The sequence below is a fragment of the Ceratina calcarata genome, unplaced genomic scaffold, assembly GCF_001652005.2.
Source record: "Ceratina calcarata isolate Rehan_Ccalc_2016 unplaced genomic scaffold, ASM165200v1 scaffold301.2, whole genome shotgun sequence".
Taxonomy (NCBI): domain Eukaryota; kingdom Metazoa; phylum Arthropoda; class Insecta; order Hymenoptera; family Apidae; genus Ceratina; species Ceratina calcarata.
The window spans coordinates 742413-762306 of NW_017152577.1; the positions used below are offsets into that span (position 1 = coordinate 742413).

General features: G+C 44.1%; 1 protein-coding gene across 5 annotated transcripts in view; it reads left to right on the top strand.

Annotated features, from left to right (window-relative positions):
• The window catches only part of Neto (Neuropilin and tolloid-like), a 72405-nt gene that overhangs the window by 28004 nt on the left and 24507 nt on the right, over nucleotides 1–19894 (top strand). For all 5 annotated transcript variants that reach the window (XR_003389066.1, XM_018023349.2, XM_018023347.2 and 2 more), the window contains 2 exons: nucleotides 15265–15653; nucleotides 16236–16452. Coding sequence is in view for 4 of the 5 variants with exons in the window: in XM_018023349.2 (XP_017878838.1) it covers nucleotides 15265–15653; nucleotides 16236–16452 (606 nt within the window). In the remaining variant the exon portion in view is untranslated. The remainder of the gene's footprint in view (nucleotides 1–15264; nucleotides 15654–16235; nucleotides 16453–19894) is intronic.

Here is a 19894-nt window from a genome sequence, read left to right on the forward strand (position 1 = left end):
TTTTGTTGTTTATTATTAGCAATGTTCTTCCGACGTCTGATTTCTTTTTAAAAAATGCATTTCTAGAGTGCATAAACTTTTGGGATTGACTGTATAGCCAATACATCCTTAAACCAGCCGCCGTGAGAATTAATCGGTCGGGTGCAGTTGAAAAACGTGGCGACGAAACGATCAAGACGATCCGCAGTTCCTCTCCCAGAGGACGGTAAAAATGCGCGTGAAAAATTCGTTAACTTATCTCGGAAGGTAGGAAACGCCCCGAGGCGAACAGCCGGCGGGAAGTCGGATCCTCGAAATTTATCTTACTCTTCCCGCGGGATAATGCGCGGCAGAGTATAATAGTGAGGAAATTAGCGACAATCGTGATGGATTAAGTTTCCACAGACACTAACTTCCGATCCGGTTACTGGTCGCTGATATACACGGGCAAACTAATTGTGGCCCAGCCGAGCAAACAAAGGTAATTCCAACTCAAATTGAACCGCGGCTGTTTCGAGGAAAAACTACACGGCTAAACGCTGATCGAACGAAACTGCGGATTAATTAACAGTACGCGGACAGAGTCGTGTAACGCACTGCAGTTACGTTTTTGTTCATCCATTTTCTGAATGTAACACGAATCCTGTAGTGTGATTGATGATGGGACGGGATAGTAATGCATCACATGGATCAGATGTAGAACAGATCCGTGAATAAAATTCTGACACCTCTCGCTGAAACCAGCGTTAGATTTCCATTTCCATAATTAATAGATCACGGATTTTTATGAATTTTCAATAACGGAGTGCAATGGATAAAAATGTATGTAGAAAATGTTAGGAGGAAAGCGGAAACTAGGATAATTAATAAAGTAAAACTATTTTGGCCATCTCCATTCTGCGTAAGAATACACAATCTACTTATTAATAAACGACTGAACCCATAATGAACCAGTACAGAATTTTCTCATTTCACGTGAATTTAATCTTGGCGCATGGCAGCCGCAGGTTACATAAAAGGAAAATAGGGCCGTTAATACACGGACTCGTTACACGGTCGCGTAATTCTATCGGATTGTCGCGACCCGCAAGTTTGTAGTCCTCGCGAGCGAAAGAGCTAGCTTAAGGACCGACGCGACTGGTACAGTTTCGCAGGGCGTCCAATAAACAGAACGTTTCACGCGTACGATTTTCCAACTATAACGAGGCATGGCCACGCTTTCAGCGGCGGTTCGAGCCGGGGAAACCGCAAGGGTTGAAATTCACGCGAGAGGAACGGTAACAGGAAATCGTAAACCCCGTGATTTCGTGCCAGTTTCAATGCTACGTTGCCGACGATGATTGAAACCGAAGGACCTCGAATGAGTTACGATCACCGGACTTTCCTTGAAAATATCAAAATAACGACCTGGTCCTGTCGCCGAGTATGATGAATGATCCTGATCGTACAACATGCGCCTGAGCGTATCAGTTTCGATTATTCCCGACTCGAAAATAGACGATAGAGAGAGAGAGAGAGAGGGAGGGGGGAAGCTGTCAGTGCTTTCGGGGTCGCTTGAGCTTTGGCGTTCGACCGCGTTTATTCGATAATCGCATTCGACGAATTTCCGTGGCCAACGTTTAAAGGGGCCAACGATAAGAGCGCGTTTCGTGCTGAGCTTCAATCGGGTGTGAAGAACGAGGGAGAGAACGAGAGAGACGAACTTGGCCGCGATGAAATGGCTTTAGGGCCCTCGACCGGAAGTCCACGCTAGACGTCCCGGTCATAAAAATAGAGTTGTCGCTGGTGGCGTCGCAATATTTCATGTCTGAACGGAAAAAAGAAAGCGTCGAAAAAAAAAGAATCCTATCGCGATCTAGAACAGTGGCAAACGACGATCTACAGGATGTCACCAATGTGCGGGCACAGTTCCATCGAATACGGGAATTAAAACGAATTTCCTCGGTTCTGGATAATCGCAATTTTCGTCATGAACCTTTTATATGCATTTAATGTCAAACGGCTCGTTTAAATTTTTCCAATACTCGAAATATTGATTACGAGTTACGTGAGACACCCTGTACGTGTGGTGCAGGTCAGCCAATGGTCTCGTTACCATCGACCTTTCGATTTCCTACAGCAATCCGGAATCCTTCCCCTTTGTGCTCGGTATTTCAAGGAGTAGTACATCGCACCACGGTAATCCTCTCTCTCCATTCCGTCTGGCAATCTACTCCTCGACCAGCTAATAATCGATCGGCGGATAAAATTGGAACGTGGATCAATTTTCCATAAAAATTTTCAATTTCTATAACTCTGTCTCTCACTCCCTTGGTTCCTGTCGATTCGCTTTAAGAAATGATCCACATAAAAAGAAACGTAGCTTGAGATAGACCGGTTATGCAAACAGTAGTTGCATTTCCAGCAAATGCAAACATTCGTACATGGTAAAAAGCGTACGCGTAAATATGCACATAAGAAATATCTACAAAAAGCGTAGCTTTCAGTTCACATTAATAACTTCCGGCTAGGCTCTGGCGTAGAAACTATGCGCCAATCTACATTTCTGTTATAAAAGGGGAAATTCGAGATTTTGCAATTTTAATCAGACACGTTAATGATCATTTTACCCGTTTAAATTGAAACACGAGTTTTCTCATCCACAGTTACTCCTCATTGAATGGCACGATAAAATTATTGTAAATGTTTGCTTAACATAGTTCGAGTTTCGGATTTTTTTAAATAATTTCCCGTACACGATTTCCAGATGCATCCGGGTAAAATTCAGCACATGAAATTGCAAATGTTCCCCACTTCGTTACGCACTCAACGTTGCAATACTGTGCGATCGGGAAGGTACTGATGAATTCGGCATTTCAACGAAATAGACGGTCCAGGTAACTGGAAAATGTAATTGATTACGCGATGGGATTCAGAATCTTTTAATGAGACACGGAATATCTTGAGTGCACGCATCGCATGGTAGCAACGCCACAGTAAATCGAGCCTTAAAGGGACTCTGAGTCAAAATTGATGTTGCTGGAGGCTCTAGCGAGGCCTCGCAGTTCAACCCCCGAGCTTTGCCCGGCTCAAACGAATGATTTATCATTTGCGTTCGGTCCCGCCGCTGGAAATTCAGTTGCTACATTAATGGACATTAAGATCTCCCTTTGTCGTTCGCGTCGACACAGTCGCAGAGGCGCATGACTTTTATTTCGAAATTCATTTTCCACTGCGCGTTCCACGGAATTTCCGTGCGGCACAGACTGCCGAAATTCAACGCGGTCAAAACTAACTTTTATATTCTGGCTCCCTTGATATTCCGCTGACCGTTTTATTTACCGTGCTTTGATATGCAAACAAGGAAACCGGGGAAATCAATCATACCCGCGAGCTCTTCCAGAAACCGTTCAAACTAAAATCTGGAAGATTGCAAAACTGGAACTTTAGATTACGAAGTTCGAAGTCGTTGGACTAGGAATTAAAGGGTTATTTCCCTCGAATCGCGTTTGGATTGTCTAGACGGGTTTGGCATGGGCCAAGACGGGTCAACGTCCGAGCCGTTATGAATGAAATTTTTTAATACATATTTATAAGCCTGTTTATGAACGGAGTTAGCCAACACATGTCGAGCGTCTCGTTCGCGAGCAAACTGACTCGACCATTTTCTAGCGGATTATCCGGCTTCCCGGACAAGCGCAGCCAACGCTTTTTTCTTTTTACGAGCGGAACTTTATTGAGACGAGCGTATATTCCGATAATGCCCGATTCCATTATTCCTCGGCGGCCGCTCGGAGACGCACCTTCTCTTTATCGAGCGCTAAAGAGGGAACGTGTTCGTCTTCCGTTTTTATTCCCTCCTTATCGTAGACGCTCGGAAAAGCTGAGTTTCCTAGTTGCGGGAAACTCTGCGTGCACACGGCCCGTTTTCATGGAAAACGTGTGTGTCTTTGGGAATATTTTTCATTCCCTGTTCCCCATTTTCGTACTCCGATCGTCCAACTTCGCAAGTTTACGACGTTTTTATTTGTTCCCAAGGATTCGTTCGAATTTGTAAAGTGGAGCGGGAATTCCCTCGGCCATGAATATCGATTCCCGAGTGAGACTGGTTAGCAACGATTCGCACTTATCCATTCATGCCGGCTGAGAAAAGTTTATTACATCAACTATCTTCTCATAGTTTCCATTGGAAAACTAAACGACTATAATGTCTCATGTATTAATAAGATAACAAATAATATATTCAACAATATCCTTTTTCTATTTCCGCGTTGCACCTTCGAAATTCGAGGAATTGAAAAAGCGTTACGATGACAGGGAATCGAGGGAACGAGTGTTATCGATTTCTTTTTCATTCGATACGAGTCCGAATACGAAGCAACCCCGGTTCGGACACGGGCCTAATGATCGTATTTGCCGGCGCGCTCGCATTAGTCGCGCATTAGCACGCTTGGCACGATCGCAAAACGCATTTCGCTATAAATAATCGCGGCTACCAAACCAAACCAAAACACGACCATAATAACCGCCGCGACATTACCATAATTCTGATAAGCGAACAGTGACACCTGCAATTGACGTAATTGTTCGCCCATTATTATAACGCGTAATCCAATCGGGTGCCATCGACCGGGAAGAAATCGAAGACTGTTGTACGATTATCTATAACCGAGGATCGAACTTCAGTCGATCGATCGTGCAGTTCGTTTGGTGGCGCGGGATGAAAACCACGGCGCGTTCCACAGGTCGTTCGTAACCGTGTCCGACTATGAGCTTGACTTTCTCCCGCATAAATTTCAGCGGCGCGGGCGCGTGCAAACTACGCCAGAAAACGATAGACGTGTCTCACCGCGAAGCGCTTTTCACTCCGCGACAACAGTCCGGATACGGGTCGGTTCGGACGCCAGGGAACTTTTCCACGTGAGTCGAAAACTTTCCTTCTGTGCGCTCGGGGAATATTAATTCCAGGAAAGTTGCGATTCCGTGTTTGATTACGAATAATAGTCGGGCAGGACGCGCGCTAATTAATCTCGTTCCGAACGCGATACACGCTTGTTCCACGGCACCGGGCTTTTAATTTGATTACGAAAGGAATTAATCCGGCCGAGTGGAAGGATTTTACGCAACACATCGGAAAAGAGCATCGCGCGGAATTTAAATCGGGAACGCGATATACATACGTCCGTCAAAGCCATCCGCGTCAAATTTGCCTTTAGAATAATATCTTCTTCAATTATTTTAAACATCATAACACACACCGACTTGACGGTTTAATTGTTTTCGCTGGAACGCCGGGATGCTCGTGGGACTATTAACCCCTGCGTTCCATCGCGAATTTCGCGACGGGGGTAAAAGTGGCACTTGTACATTTTTTTTTTCTACTCTGCCCAACCCCTTAACGCGGAATAAACTCTGCCGTGTTAACTGGGGAACACTTCCAACCTGTTCGTCGGCACTGAAAAGTCGGCCGCGTTTGCGAGGAAAGAAACTCCCTTCTAAAAGGAGCAGTTTAAGTTTTCAAGCGTTTCCTAGGAAAGTTTGTTCACATACTCGCGTTCCAACCCCTTTGTTCTTCGTCCGTCCTAAATGACGCGACAATTTTTGTCGGTTTCACGTTGCCCACTTCGCTTCTGGACTACTCGACCGAATGCATACGCTGTTTACACAACGGGTACATTGTTAAAACTCCCGTGTATATATGAAACGCGGAACGTCTTCCTCGGGTCATGATATTTTTAGAGATGACCGTGGGACGAGAAATATTTACGCAGCCTTCGCTGCAGATTACTATACCCGACTTTTTCGTGAAAACCGTATTCGGTGGCAAACCAAATATTTTGCGCGCGCGTATTATTGCGAACCTGCGCGGGAAAGTGATCGTCCAATCACTTGCTTGGTCGAGAACCTAATTGAAAAAGATTGAATAGCGCGTTATATAATTCAGTGAATTTAACGAGCAGCTGCGTTCTACTCGCGTGTCATTCATCTCGCTCGCCCGTTCGTTCCCGGGCTTGAAAACTTGACTCGCAAAATTCCGCGAATGCCGTCGGACAAACTCGAGTTTCGCGAAACTTTGCAAGAACGCGCATAGACGATAAAAATAAGGGGAAGAAAACTGGAGGTAATGCAAGTCTCGGCATTCGCGAGATTCGACGGTACGCGTTATGGTTTGTTCACATTCATCGTAACGACGAAAATAGTTTACCTCCATACTTCTAGATTAGTCCTCGCACTCGTTTGGCGAAGATATCATCGGCGCTTTCTGAACCCCCTTTTACATGCTTCGCCTTATACCTCGAACTTCCCAGTACGACGCTGTGTCTAACGGCGGAGACATCTAACGAGCTCAAATTTTCGTCGTTCAGGTCCTTACGGTAAGTGTGAACAGACCATTATGCGAGCGTTCGAGAGGAAAAGAGGAAACGGCGGACCGTCCGAAGGAAAAGCGGGAGAGAGCAACGCGACGCGACCTCCTGTATACATGCATATATTTAGAACTCGCGCATACCGGGCATTGTCAACGATTTTAGGAACGAAGTCGAGCGTGTCGTGGTCCGAGAGGAAGCGTTTGCGAGCGTTCCACGCACGCTCGTTTCAGAATTTAATCGCCGGTATTCCCCGGGGAAGTTATAGACGATGGGAGCGTCGCGTCACGCGGAAATTTCGTTTCCGAAAGTTGCCCGTGTCGCAATTTCGACCGCGGAAACCGTTGGACGAGACCAATTTATTGTCCCCGCGAAACCGATTATCTGCGCATTAAATGACAACGAATCGCGTCACCGGAGTTCGAAAACCTAGATGGCCGTTAAATACTTAACCGCGAGCGTCTAAGTACTCGCAAACAACCGGTAGAGTCCATTAAATTCAGAGGGTAGACTTTAGAGCGCATCCCCGACGCTGCCAACTGTGCTTCTTACCCCACCCGTTTTCCCTTCTACTAAGCATGCTAATCTCTTCGGGGTCTGCTTCCCGTCCTCCCCGTCTTTCGCTTTCCAGAAGACGAATTCGTTACCGCGAAACCATACACGGTACACGGCTTACACTTCGTGATTTGCACTCGAACTTCGTTCCCACCATGGAAGTTTAACGAAAGCGTGCAACAACAACATTAGGCTGGATTCTGTTTCTGGGAAAACATTCTATTCTTCCAAAATTTATCTTCACCTCATCTACCTATTAAATAATTTCCAAGCAAAACGCTTTTCAGTTTAGGAACAACTATTTAACGAATAAATGCATAAACTGCAAATTGATTATTGCAAGATATTTCATACGTGGGTGCGATGAAAATAAGTTTTGAGTAAAAAATAAAAGATTACCCGGGAACGAAATTAATTGAACGTAATAAAAATGTTGTATGTGTTTGTTTTGGCAACGTCATTCATAAGTCAGTGAATCGTTGGAGTGATTATAAACCGTAGTCATTATTAAACTACTGTTTCAAAGTGGGTTACGTTGACCTTCGCGCAATTAACGTCGCACCGCTAATGGGTTCACGGGGATTGCACGGATCTCGTAGAAATCTCTCTCCCTCGAGGGAGAGAGGATTCTCCATTATAAATCGTCGCTGGTGGGCAGGGCGAGTCAGCGAAAAAGATGGATGGAGGCACACGTCGCGGAAGACGGTGGATGGGTAGATGTAGGTGGGAGCTTCGACCGAGATTCGAGCGGAACCAGATCTAACGTTGCGCTGGTACCGATGGCTTCGTGCCCGGTTTTCCCACGGAAACGTCCACCCAGTTCCGGTGTAGCCACTCTCGCGAAAACCTGCGCCGATTACCGGTTCTCCGTCGAATTGTCGAAACAATGGACCCGGCTGGCCGTGTGAGAGGGAGGAGAAGATATAAAACGCGCAACCTGGTTAGCCGCGGAGGCGGATCGGGTCCGGGCAAGGATCCGTGAATTTTTGATAGAATAAGAGAAAGTTGGTAACGGCAGCGTCGGCTACTACATTTTAATGGACCAGGGGAAGGGATGGGAAGCACTGAGAAAGGAATCTTAATTTCAGAAAATTTCCTGAGAGGGGAAGAAAACATCGGTAGGTAAATGCGGCATAAATTTTCCCTGTGGCACAATCTGGTGCCGCGCCGGATCAGGAAGGCAGCCAATCTCCCGTTAAATAATTAAACCGAATGGAAATGAATAAGTCGAGGCGTTTGTGCTTTACTCGACGCAATCAATTTGTACTTCATTACAGAGTCTTTCGAACGAGTTTTAAATAATGTTCCCGAGCAAGCGCGGGTTATAGTCGGTTCAAGTTCGCGTGACTCGTCACGCCGCTAAGTCCCTTGAGTCTCTTATCCCGTGGGATACGAAGGGCACGAGATATATGTACCTTTCGGATTGTGCAGAGCCGGGGAAATCTGCGTATTCAGCCTTAGACAACGATTCAGCTCGTGATTCCTCGAACATACGGTATCGCTTGAGGAGAATAGATCAACGATAAATCCGACCGGTTATTTTTTCGCACGGGCTACTGCCTGTTCATAGTTTTTTGCCGATACATTTTATAGGTGAAAACGGACCGTGAAGAATTTAATTAAGTCGGACGGGACTGGGAAATTCAGAACAAGGGAAAACCATTTGGGAATCAGGAAATCCTATCCCCGCCTGTCGGTGGGAAAGAAGCCGAATATACTCGGACCAATTAAGCGAGCTCGATGCGTTTGCTTCGTTAAATTATACTTCGGACAGCGCGAGCACCAAACTCATTTCAAAGCAGCCGTATAATTATTCGCAATTTTTGTCATGTGCTGTGATACTTTTTAAATGTAATTTCAAAGGAAGATTTATGGAATTCTCCTTTGAAAAATTAGAAGACCCGTTCTTAAAGAGAATTTCGCGATATTCTGACGGTTAAAATAATCTCGTTCGTTCCTAACGTACTAACTTCAAGGACAACAACTAAATCTTTGCACAGTGACTTACCACGACCGGCTAGCGTGATTTCTGATCAAGAACCGAGGTACTCGCGTTTGAAATCCTCTCCCGAAACAATAAACCGAGACGCGGTATTGGAAAGTTTCTGAAACGCGAAGATTCATCGCATTCCCGAGCCAATTTGCAATAGCCGAGCCTCGGCAATACGGAAGTTGCTTCGGTCGAGGTTCTTCGCATGCAATCGTACGGGGAAACAAATCTCTGGAGCAAAACCGCCCCGGAACTTCGCCCGGGAAGAAGAAGAATCAATCGTTAAGACGTTATCGATTTTTGCTTACCGACATTTTAGTGTCGGATAAAACTTTCGGAGACAGCGTTTGATGCATGCGCGCCGCTGAGAGCATCGAGCGATGGATGGGAGTCGAATAGAAATGGCTAGACGACAAGCTTCGTGAGAGACTTCGTTCGTATTTATGAGCAAGAACTTTGACGTTGAGACGCTTTGATAGATCAGGAGAAGAGAACAGTCTGTTTCGTGAGCCGCGTAGAACTGATTTACGCGGCGTGAATCTCGAGAGGGTCGTTCTTCTCCGGGAATATCATAATCAATAGAGACATACGAATAGCGGTTTCTACGTCGAGCGATGAAATATCTACGAACGATAATGGCCAGGAATAATTAATGGCAGCCGGGGAAGAACGAGTATTCCGTATTGAATAAAATTTCGGACAGCGAAAAATATAAATCAGCCGACGCTCGGATTTTAACGAAGGGTCAGGAGCGGTTTCATCGTCTTGGCTTCGCGCCCCGGACCCACCCCCCGTATTTCACGGCTGACCACGGATAAAACTTCATAATTTATTGGCGAACATAGTTTTTGCTTACGTGTACGCGGTCGGGATCCTAAATATCGTTCCCAATTTGTACATCCCTGTTCATAAGTCTTACACCACTTCCAACTGCTTATAAACTATGAAAGCATTCTATTAATTATTATCTTCGTTGAAGGGTTATAATACATCACAAAAAGACCCACGAATACTCCAGGCGGATTATTTAAGGTTGTTAATCTTGCAAATAATTGTAAATCGATCGCGATTGGAACACTGTCTCCGTTGTTCCATCGAGCGTGTCCTCAGCCTTTTATGGGCACAATTTCGCGGCGCGCACGTGTAGCCAAGGAAATGGAATTCTCCGCGCGCTCGTTGAACACACGTACACGCGTGCACGTATTCGATGGGTTGACGTCCGTGGCGGAAAAATTCGACGGAATTTTCGTCAGAAGGTACTCGGAACAATAAAATTGTACACGGGGTTTCGCTGCATTGAATACGTCTCACAGCATCCCCGGATACTTTTTCTATTGCCTAGAAATATATACCTACCGCGTGGTTTCCATTTCGTGGTAAAATACATTCTACCGGATTACAGGTTCATAAAGAAAGAAATAATTTTACAAGTGGGGGAGAGAATATTTAAGGCGCGCTTAGGCGGTTTTTCAGCGTAACAGCCATTCTCGCGGGGCGGTGGAAGGGGGAATTCCTCGAAAGTTAAGTCGGTAATTCTATCTCGCCGCGCGACGTATAAATCTAACAGCTAGTTTCTCGAGCGAGTTAGCCAAGTTCCCAATTTGTGTAACATTTCTGCGTATAGCTGCGCAACAAGTTTTAATCGCCATCTAACACATACCGTCGGAGACTGCGATCCCTTCTCGTTCTCGTCGAAATTCCGCGAAGTAATAGCGCACCAATACCCGAAACGATGATATCAATGGGTAACAAGCTGGACATACGTTAGCCAGGCGTCCTTTAATTCGCTGCTCGTCAATTAAAATTCATTGCTTCTCCTAAGTAGACAACTATTTTTTAAATTCGATGACGACACGATCCATGAATTTTTGAAACTCAAATTCAATTCAATTAAATTCCTTGGAAAAATATAAAAATGAAATTTTTCCAAGTATGTAGAATATTTTTCCAAGAATGTACCGATTACTAAATTTCATGCATAAAATAAACACGCTGCTTTCTGTCATGAAATCTCTTTTTTATTCTTTATTTTCCATTAAATATGATCACCGTAGATACATCTTTTTAGAAAAGATTCTTTTCCGCGAAACCCTAGTCCCTACGATATTCAAAAGGATTTCCTCCGCGAAACTTTTTCGATTTATCACCGAGGGTTTCATCGCGCTGCTCGCATTGCTACCCCTGGGATAAAAGCGGCAGGAATGCTGCAACTTTCGAAGAGCAAATAGATTCCATACTAGGATTAGAAGTTCAGTGAAACAAAGTGCATAATCTGCTGCATTAAAAATCAAAGTGAGGGTAGATCGTGTGGTCGACTGTGAACGAAACGCAGATATTCAATAAAACGATGCATAATTAATTGAATTAAAGAGTGAGTACATTTTCAATCTGCCTGGTAATCACGATTAACACTAGAAAGACTGAAACTTAGTATATACCTATATTGCCCAAAGCAGTAAAAATGACTGCATTGTGAAAGAATAATGTGTAAAGAAATTTGTCTAAAATTAATTTTTAATATTTTTTATATTATTTACAGTCATATAACAAGTTATTAGTAAATGTTAACAATAAAAAAAATTTACTTCACTTGGGAAAAAAAATAATTTATGCATTATTATTTGTACATTTGCCCAAAAGCAGTCAAAATTACTTCCTTGGGCAATCTAGTGTTAAATGCTGGTATTAAAAATGCAAGAAACAAAATGCACAATGCTTGTCTTACTAAAACGTGTCAGGTGAGGAAATAATTGGATAATGCGCTTGATTTCGATAAATAAAAATATCACCGACCGACCGAAATGTTTCCATGGAATAATTAATCATTGCTGACGATGAATACTTTTTTGCGTTGCATTGAAACGCTGGTAATGAACGCGATGGTAAATTCGTGTCGATAGTTGTACACGCTTGTTCATACGTTATTATGATTTTGAATCGGCAAATATTTGTTCGCCGCTCGTTTTCCGGTTTTCGTACGGCTTTAATTAGCTCTCATGTCTCGAAATATTAATGGTAAATGGCGTTACGAGCATCGAACGCGGAACACCTGCCACCTCCACGATTAATTAATTCGCGAACAGTAAACGAGTCTAGACGTCTATTTGTTTCAAGTCGGCTAACGATCAGTCATCATGTTGTACGTTGCAGAACAGAATCTGGTCTTGCGTTCGATACCGCAAACAATGATTATTCGTAATTCATTCTATTGAAATCGTTGATTAAATCAAATATTCTAGCCCAATGAATCTCGTCATTGCACGCTCGATGCAACATTTTCAGCTGCCTTTCGCGATCATTCTTTTGAATAAATAAGAGACATAATTTCGACATTCTTCCCAAGCTCTGAACCCGAAGGACTGAAGTCGTCCAATGAGAAACGTGAAAAGTCGAACATTTCTAGGAATTACAATATCGGGTTAACTCGTTCTATTAATTATGCCACTAATTAATTGAATAAGTGTCGCGCGAGCTTGACCGCGGCGAAATGAATTGGTAGCAAATGAAATTGCACAAAAGGGAAAAGAAACACAGGCGTGGCCCGTGGGGCCAGACGTTCCCATTGCCGCAAACTGGTGTCCCGTGGGAAATTATAAATAGAAGGTAATACCTAGCTCGAACCAGCGTAGCCTGACATCGCTCTGTAGCTAATATAAATAGTTGAACCCCACCTGGCAATTTGTACAAGCGAATTATCGCCGAGCTCTTTGGAATCCTTAACCATCTGCCGATCGTTGGTATTTCGATAACGTCGATTCCGGTGGCTAGTCCAATTTTTTCGGGAGCGAAGGGTGAGGGAACGGGAAAGGGTACAGAATTCAATGTATGAACATCGAAATGCAATTACATGGTAGTAGATAACGGTTGCGCAAATATTTCTTCCCGTTTCTATCTACTACAGCAATAATGGTTCCGAACGCAAACAGAGGCTAAAAACCATACGAACGACGAGATAAGAGATAAAGCGTGGAATTCACGGCGCCCAAAACAATTACGGTGGAAGGTTGGAAAAATGAAAAGCGCGTACGAGGGAGGGAACGGAATCCCGAAGGAGAAAAAGCAGCGGGTCGTAAACAACCCGACGGAATCTTACGCCGCGCGGAAAGGAAAGGATAATGCGTGAATAGAAGACAAGCCGTGTTTTTGAATCCAACATAGGCACTCCGAGCAACGGGTAAAGCGAAGAGAGATCTGCGCGCAAAGATCAGATTTACGTGGCCAGCATACATCTTTGTCCAAAAGGTTTATCAAGAAATCTGACAAATATTCTATTTTAGTTAAAAGATTATAGTAAATCATTAAATAATTCACATACCAACGTGCAACAAATAATATAACAGATCATACAATGTACAATAATACAATTATACAATAAATAAAATTGTACTGCAAGTAAAAAATGAATAACAATTTTCATTATTTATTTTCTCAACCTAATTCCTAATTGCAATGTCTTACTCGGTTATGTGTTTTATAATCCGTCCCAAGGCTTATGAACAAACGTGTACAACCGTGGAAGCGGTACACCTAATAAATTTCTCGAGATTCGAGGAACTCGTGATGTCAGTGATGCGTCTCGACAGTGCAAGACTCACTGGTCAAAGCGCAACCTGGCAAGTGGCACCGCAGACTCTCCCATCCGCTGCCACTTGTTTCGACCGTGCTTGAAAATTTCAATTGCCGTTTAAGAGAAATGAAATTGCCATTAAAAAAGCATATACTATTTAAATGAGAACTATAGTACGAAGAGAAATTTATAATAACGCGCGGGTGGAAAAAAAGTATCGCGATTTAATCGTAAGCGGTGAATAATTTCGTTTTCGCCGGGGAACTCTCAGAACGCAGCTTTTTTTCTCGGCATGGTAAAACGGCGAAGGAAACGGTCTTCCGGCGCTAATATTTGCTAATGAAATTTGCGAGTACCACGGACAGGTGGCTTGGTTACGGCCGTCGGTCATGACTCAATTCATATAGCACGGGACGCGAGAAAAAAAGAGAATCCAGATGCAAATTAACGGTCCGACGGCGAGACAAAATAACGGGCGTCTGGTTGATTAAATTGTTCTCGAAATGAGAAATGTATGGGAAGAATGTTCTTCATCCGGGAATATTTCCACTGACCAATTGTTCTAATAAACTGCGGATAATAAATGTTAACAACAAAATCTATACATGAGAGCAAATCTTAAATTTTATGATCTGACGTCCAAAAGCTTTCCTATTTTCAATCGTTCTGAATTTATAATATTCATATGTTTGCTTGAATAAGTGATGGTCCTACTAGACTATAGAGAAAAAGTATGAGAAATGAAAACCGCGGAAAGGAAATGTGATCCGGCACGCAAAAGCTTTAAGATTCTAAATAATTAAAATGCAGTCGGTAAATAGAAAGAAAGAAAATGTCCGACCGTATCATGAATCTCTAAATCAAGCTCCTTTGAAACGGAGCCTTTATGAATCTTGTCGTCTGCATTCGCTGTTGACAAGAGGGCGGGAAATGCTTGTTTCCTTTCAAGTCCCTCTTCTTTCAGAAGAAAGCTCGCGATATTAGTCTAGCGTAAAAAGAATTACGTAAAAAAAATATTATACAAGGAATTAGAGAGGACTGAAAGGACGCCGCGGTTTTCATTCGACGCGATCGCGATATTTTTCCCGGTGGTTTCAAACATGAATTCATGCGGGCTAGTTTTCGGCGATGGCCTTTCGAGTAAAGCGGGCACGCAAGTCGATGACAAATTCACTTAACGGTTCGAGTGGAATCCGGTTTCGTTTGTGCGTCGGCCGCTGTCAAACTCGAATCTGCGTTGACAGCCTGGAAAAAACGGACGGGAAAAATAGAAGAAATGTGAAAACGTGGGGTTGATCCGCGTTTTTCGCTGAGTTTTACAGGCTCTCGTCCACTCTCGCTCTCCCTCGCGAGAGAGACAGCAGTTTCCTCGTTCGATTGCCTTAAACTATTTCCCAACGAATTATCCCCAGGCTCGCAACGAAAATTACTCTCGCGGGAAAAAACCTATTGCCGATGGAAATTTTCGGAATGCAATTCCGAAGGATTACGCGCGGACACGAATGTTAACGAATGTTAAATCGACTAGCAAGTATTCTCGCCTGGCAATCAAATCAATCCCGACAACTGCTGTTGACGATAAGATCCTCGCTGTCGAATTCACCGAGACGATTTATCGCGTGAAACATTTGTTCTGGCTTGCTTTATACAAACATTAACATAGCGAATACACGTATTAAAAAATGATTCGGCTTCATAGAACTTAGGTTCATACCGGGGAAGAACAAACTATCCCAAATTCATATGGATAAGACTCAAACCACTTTTCTTGGATCGTGGCTCGGAAATGGCAGTCAATAACGAGTTTTGTTGGTCGATTTATGTTACAGTCACTGGGACGGCCGCGGAAGCCACACGCGAGAGGGAGGAATCATTGCGGAGCAGCAACCGGAGTTTATCCTGGTGGTCGGCCAGCACGGAACGGGCCGCGGGGGAGACGAAATCCATCGAGAAATTCCGTCAGACAACTTCCTGGCACGCGGACGGTCTCACCAGCCCCGGGGCACGAGTCGCCGTGGAATTGGTAGGACAGGTCAGCCCGGAGGAGATGGAGATGACGACGTCGCGCACGGAAAATGACGAAGGAAAAGCGAAGATCTCTGGCACTGCCCCGAACACGAGGCGGATGATAAATCTATCCGCCCCGCGGTCGTTTATCCAGTCGACGCCAGAAGCATCCAGCCTCATGGAAAACTCTTCCACTGGAGATTTTGACAACGTAAGTCGTGTATCAGATTTCACCTGTTAACCTCAGTCGCTTCGACTTTCGATAAGGAATTCGTATTATAGCAATCATAAAATGATACGTGAATACAAGTAAAAAATTGGATTATTATTAATAATCCGTCATTAGTCCGGCATAGCAAATCGTCCTGTTATCAGAATTTTTTCTAAACGATAATTAATGGATTGATAATCAGTTAATGCGAATTGTGTGATGCATTTTCCACGTGACCGATAATGTCGCAGCCAGATAACTATGCATAATTTAGTGCTGTCGCGACACGGCCTAGAGCGACGTTGAGTCCTCATTTAATTACGCACCTGGGTATTAGAGGATTATTGCTCATTCCATAGATTTTCGATTGTTTCATATTAAACTGCGAATTTTATGCATTCATAGCAAAAATTGTATTATTAAATTGCTTGCCATGTATAAAAGCTTGCAAGCTTTTGATGAAAAGTTTCTACCTGAATTTTTAAAACTTACATAAACGTTTTATTTTATTTTTATAAAAGTTATGACGTTACACGTTTTAAATGCGACTAATTATCACGAGATTTGTAAATGTGTGTGCAGATAGTGACGACGCGGGAAGCCGGTTGGAAAACCGGAAAGACCGTCAGCACGACGCCGAACCCGTTTATCGCGAGGGACGTGATACGACGTCAGATGAGACATGTTCCAGACGCGTGTGAGAAATTCACGGTGGGGGACGAGGCCAAGCAAGAATTTTATAGCCCGAATTATCCGGATAACTATCCGAACTTCACCGAGTGCACGAGGGTTTTGGAAGGTGGGTCAATCTCCATTCTTTAAGTCAAAAAAGTGAACCTTGGATTATCCTAAGACGTTCAAGCTACCTCGCGATTCTCCCGACGTTGAATACTTAAAAATCTTTAAATTCTTGGGTACTGTATATATGTAGGTGGAAAAATCGCCTTGCAAAACCAGCTCCGAGCGGGCGTTCTGCATTCGCGGCACGAAGCATCGGGGAAACGGTCCTTTACATCAAAGGGAATAAATTTATTGTTGAACCCGGTCCCCACTTATCTCGCCTAACTCGAGAAATTAACTCGGCTACGGTAACTGCGCGCGTCGCCTGACTCCGACTCCATTCGTATGTATGTAGAAGCTGGCTCTCGTCGCAACTCGTGGTCTGCGGAAGAAAGTTTGCGAATTCCGGGCAGCAAAGCTCGACGCTATAGCCAACGGTTCGACGATTCGCGAAAGAATTCCGGAGAATTTTTCATCGAAGTACAATAGAGACGCGAACAATTTTTTCCTCCCCCGCGGATACAAACACGGCGACGAATTGCTAATAAACGAGCAGCAGATGAAATTAATAGCCCTCGGGTGGTGTATCGTCAACGAATGCCGATTCCCTGCTTAATGGAAACGCATTACGGTCCGCGACAAGCAAACAACAACCGATGCTCTTACCCGTTCTCGACGTTCCCGTCGACGCGACGCGACGCCCAGAGAAGAGTAATTGCATAAAACGATCCGACGAATGCGGGTCGAAATAATAAATCATGACCGGGGTCCGTGCGCGTTCCACCTAACCGTGGTCGCGCGCCTCGATAACGAATCGATAAATCTTGGGATGGGGCGACTGGAAACCGATTCGCCTCCCGAGAAATATTTCATCGAACTGCAAAAACTGATTCCTCCAAGATGATCGAGTACCTTTTTCTTTTGACTTCATGATTAGGAATACTTGAGTCAAATATCCGGGGTGAGTCAATAAAAACTGTCATCTAAAATCGCTAAAAAAGCTTCGAGAGGGCGAATAAAATTTTCATACACCGAGTTTCGTCAAATACTAAATTCAATGAGATTAAAGGAGTATCAATTATTTTATGCCTAAATCTTACTGTCCAAACTAAAAGGTAGGAAGTAGTAGGGAAATAGAGAAATTATTCTCTCTTCAAGCTTATTTAGATCAAAACATTTGAAAATGCGTCGGATTAGGCAAACGAGGACAGCTGGGTCGTGCTCGAAATTGAGTCAGGGTCGGCGAGGCTGTACACCGAAATCTTCTTCTGATGAACGAAAATAGTATCCACGATCGCTGGTCCTCGGCCGAGTTTTGGAAACGATAGATCCGAATCGCGCGCGCACGTTCGTAAAACGGGGAACTAAAAAAATATTAACACTAGATTGCCCAAGGAAGTCATTTTGACTGCTTTTGAGCAAATGTACAAATAATAATGCATAAATTATTTTTTTAAGGTATATACTAAGTTTCAATCTTTCTAGTGTTAAACAACTTGTTCCGAATGTATTTTTCAAATAAAATAATGCGTCGCGGAACGGGTCACGACTGAGTAGCTCATAAATCATACGCAATCAGATATCGATGCCTTATTTTTCCTCGGCTTTACGTGATACTCGTGGGTTACTAAGCTGTCCCGAGCTTGAATTGTTACAACGTGCGCTGAATACGTGCTTAAAAGTATACATTTTCCCCGATAATATTCTTTCCTCCGCGGTTGGGGTCCGATAAGCGGCAAGAGAGCTACAATTGCTCTACGCCCTGATAAGAAAACGGTTCCGCACGTGAAATCGTCCTCTTAACGCCGTACTTAGGGAAACTGCATCGTGAAAGATCTTTAATTCGAACATTAACGAATATTCTGCTATACATATCGTAATCCTCGGGAATCTAGACGACTGTAAAATTTGAGAAATCGTTGTCAGAGCATCGCCCTGGTAACCATCGAATCGAAAGAGCCTAATGGAGCATATATTGAAAGAAAAAAATGTTAACCGTCCCGCGAGATTGCATTTGGATTATCCTGCGTAATTTCTACTAGCGATCTGATAGCGCCCTTCACTAAAGAATAATGGAAAATTCCGGTGGGGACAAAGGGCTGTGTCGGGAATCGAATCTGTTCACGCTAAGTGACGAACAAGGGACTGTAACCAGTCATTAAAGAGACTGGCCCATCACAAGCCACCATTACATCCGAGCGAAGCGATTACCGCGTATTAAGCGCTGGACGTAAATTACGACACCCAATTATCCGAACCGAACGTCAATAACCTGTTACGGAATTCCAGCAAGTTTCGTCGGGTGCCATTTCGAATCGCAATGATTTCTACAAATTATGTCCACCCTTGTTGTTTCAAGTGCGTAATCGGTTGTTATTGTTGAGGACCATTCTTAGTCCCGTCGACTTCTTGGCTCAACGCTTCCAACTCGTTAAACTCAACAATTCTCGACTCGACGACGAACGGATCGTCGAAACTTTTCGAGCACCATCGACGAGGAGCACAAAGGTCAGTGTTCGAGTTGCGTTTTCGACAGAGGGTCTCCGATCAAAGTTTAATTGGAACAATCCGAAGTTAACGCCGAGAACCGGTGAAGACGAAATCGCCCAAAGCGATATAGATACGATGCGCGTTGCATCTGCGGTGGACGACTGGAATTGGTCGCAGAATTGATGAACGATCGAGGGAGAAGACTGCCCGAGCCCGTGCCCGATATAACGCGGATACCCGAGATTGCTTGTCCCCTCTATGCATGCGCGATGTAAATCTGGATTTATATGAATCTGCGCAACGAAAACGCACACAATCGCGACTAATGCTAAAATCCTGAATGCGTGTACTGATTACCGAAACAATCACGAACCAAAATTCCATAAGCGATTCGCGGGGCGTCCCGAAACCCAATTAAATATATAAGGACGATTCATCCAGCGTATCTATGAAAGATCAATAAAAACGAATCGGTGGAGTGTTGGGATCGAGTGAAATTCTCTAAGAAAGGGAATGGGTCAGGAGGGTGAAAAGTTCTGAAAACGGTAGGCGGGCGATAACGTTTCTCTCTCGACTTAAGGCGAGATCCGCTCGGCTGTGAAGCACAGATTCTGCCGGTCTCGTGACCGGTTGGAAACTGGAACGGAAAGTCGAAGTCAATGGATCTGCTATATAACGCGAACACGGTTCCCTCTCGTCTCCCACTTTTTTTTTAAATTCTTTCTTTCACCGGACTGATGCGCCCGGTGATCGGGGAGTTTCATGGCAAACGGGCCAAGTAGCCCTTCCGGGTGAATCCGGGCATCGGAAGGAGGTCCTAATTGCACGGATGGAACCTTTTTTAATTGCTGGCACACGCGGTGACACCAGTAGGTATCATTATGAAATGTGGGACAGTTTTAAGCAGGAGCTACTCGGCCACGTTAATGAGATCACAGTCGGTTGGAGGTTGAATAAGCATTCGCTTCGGA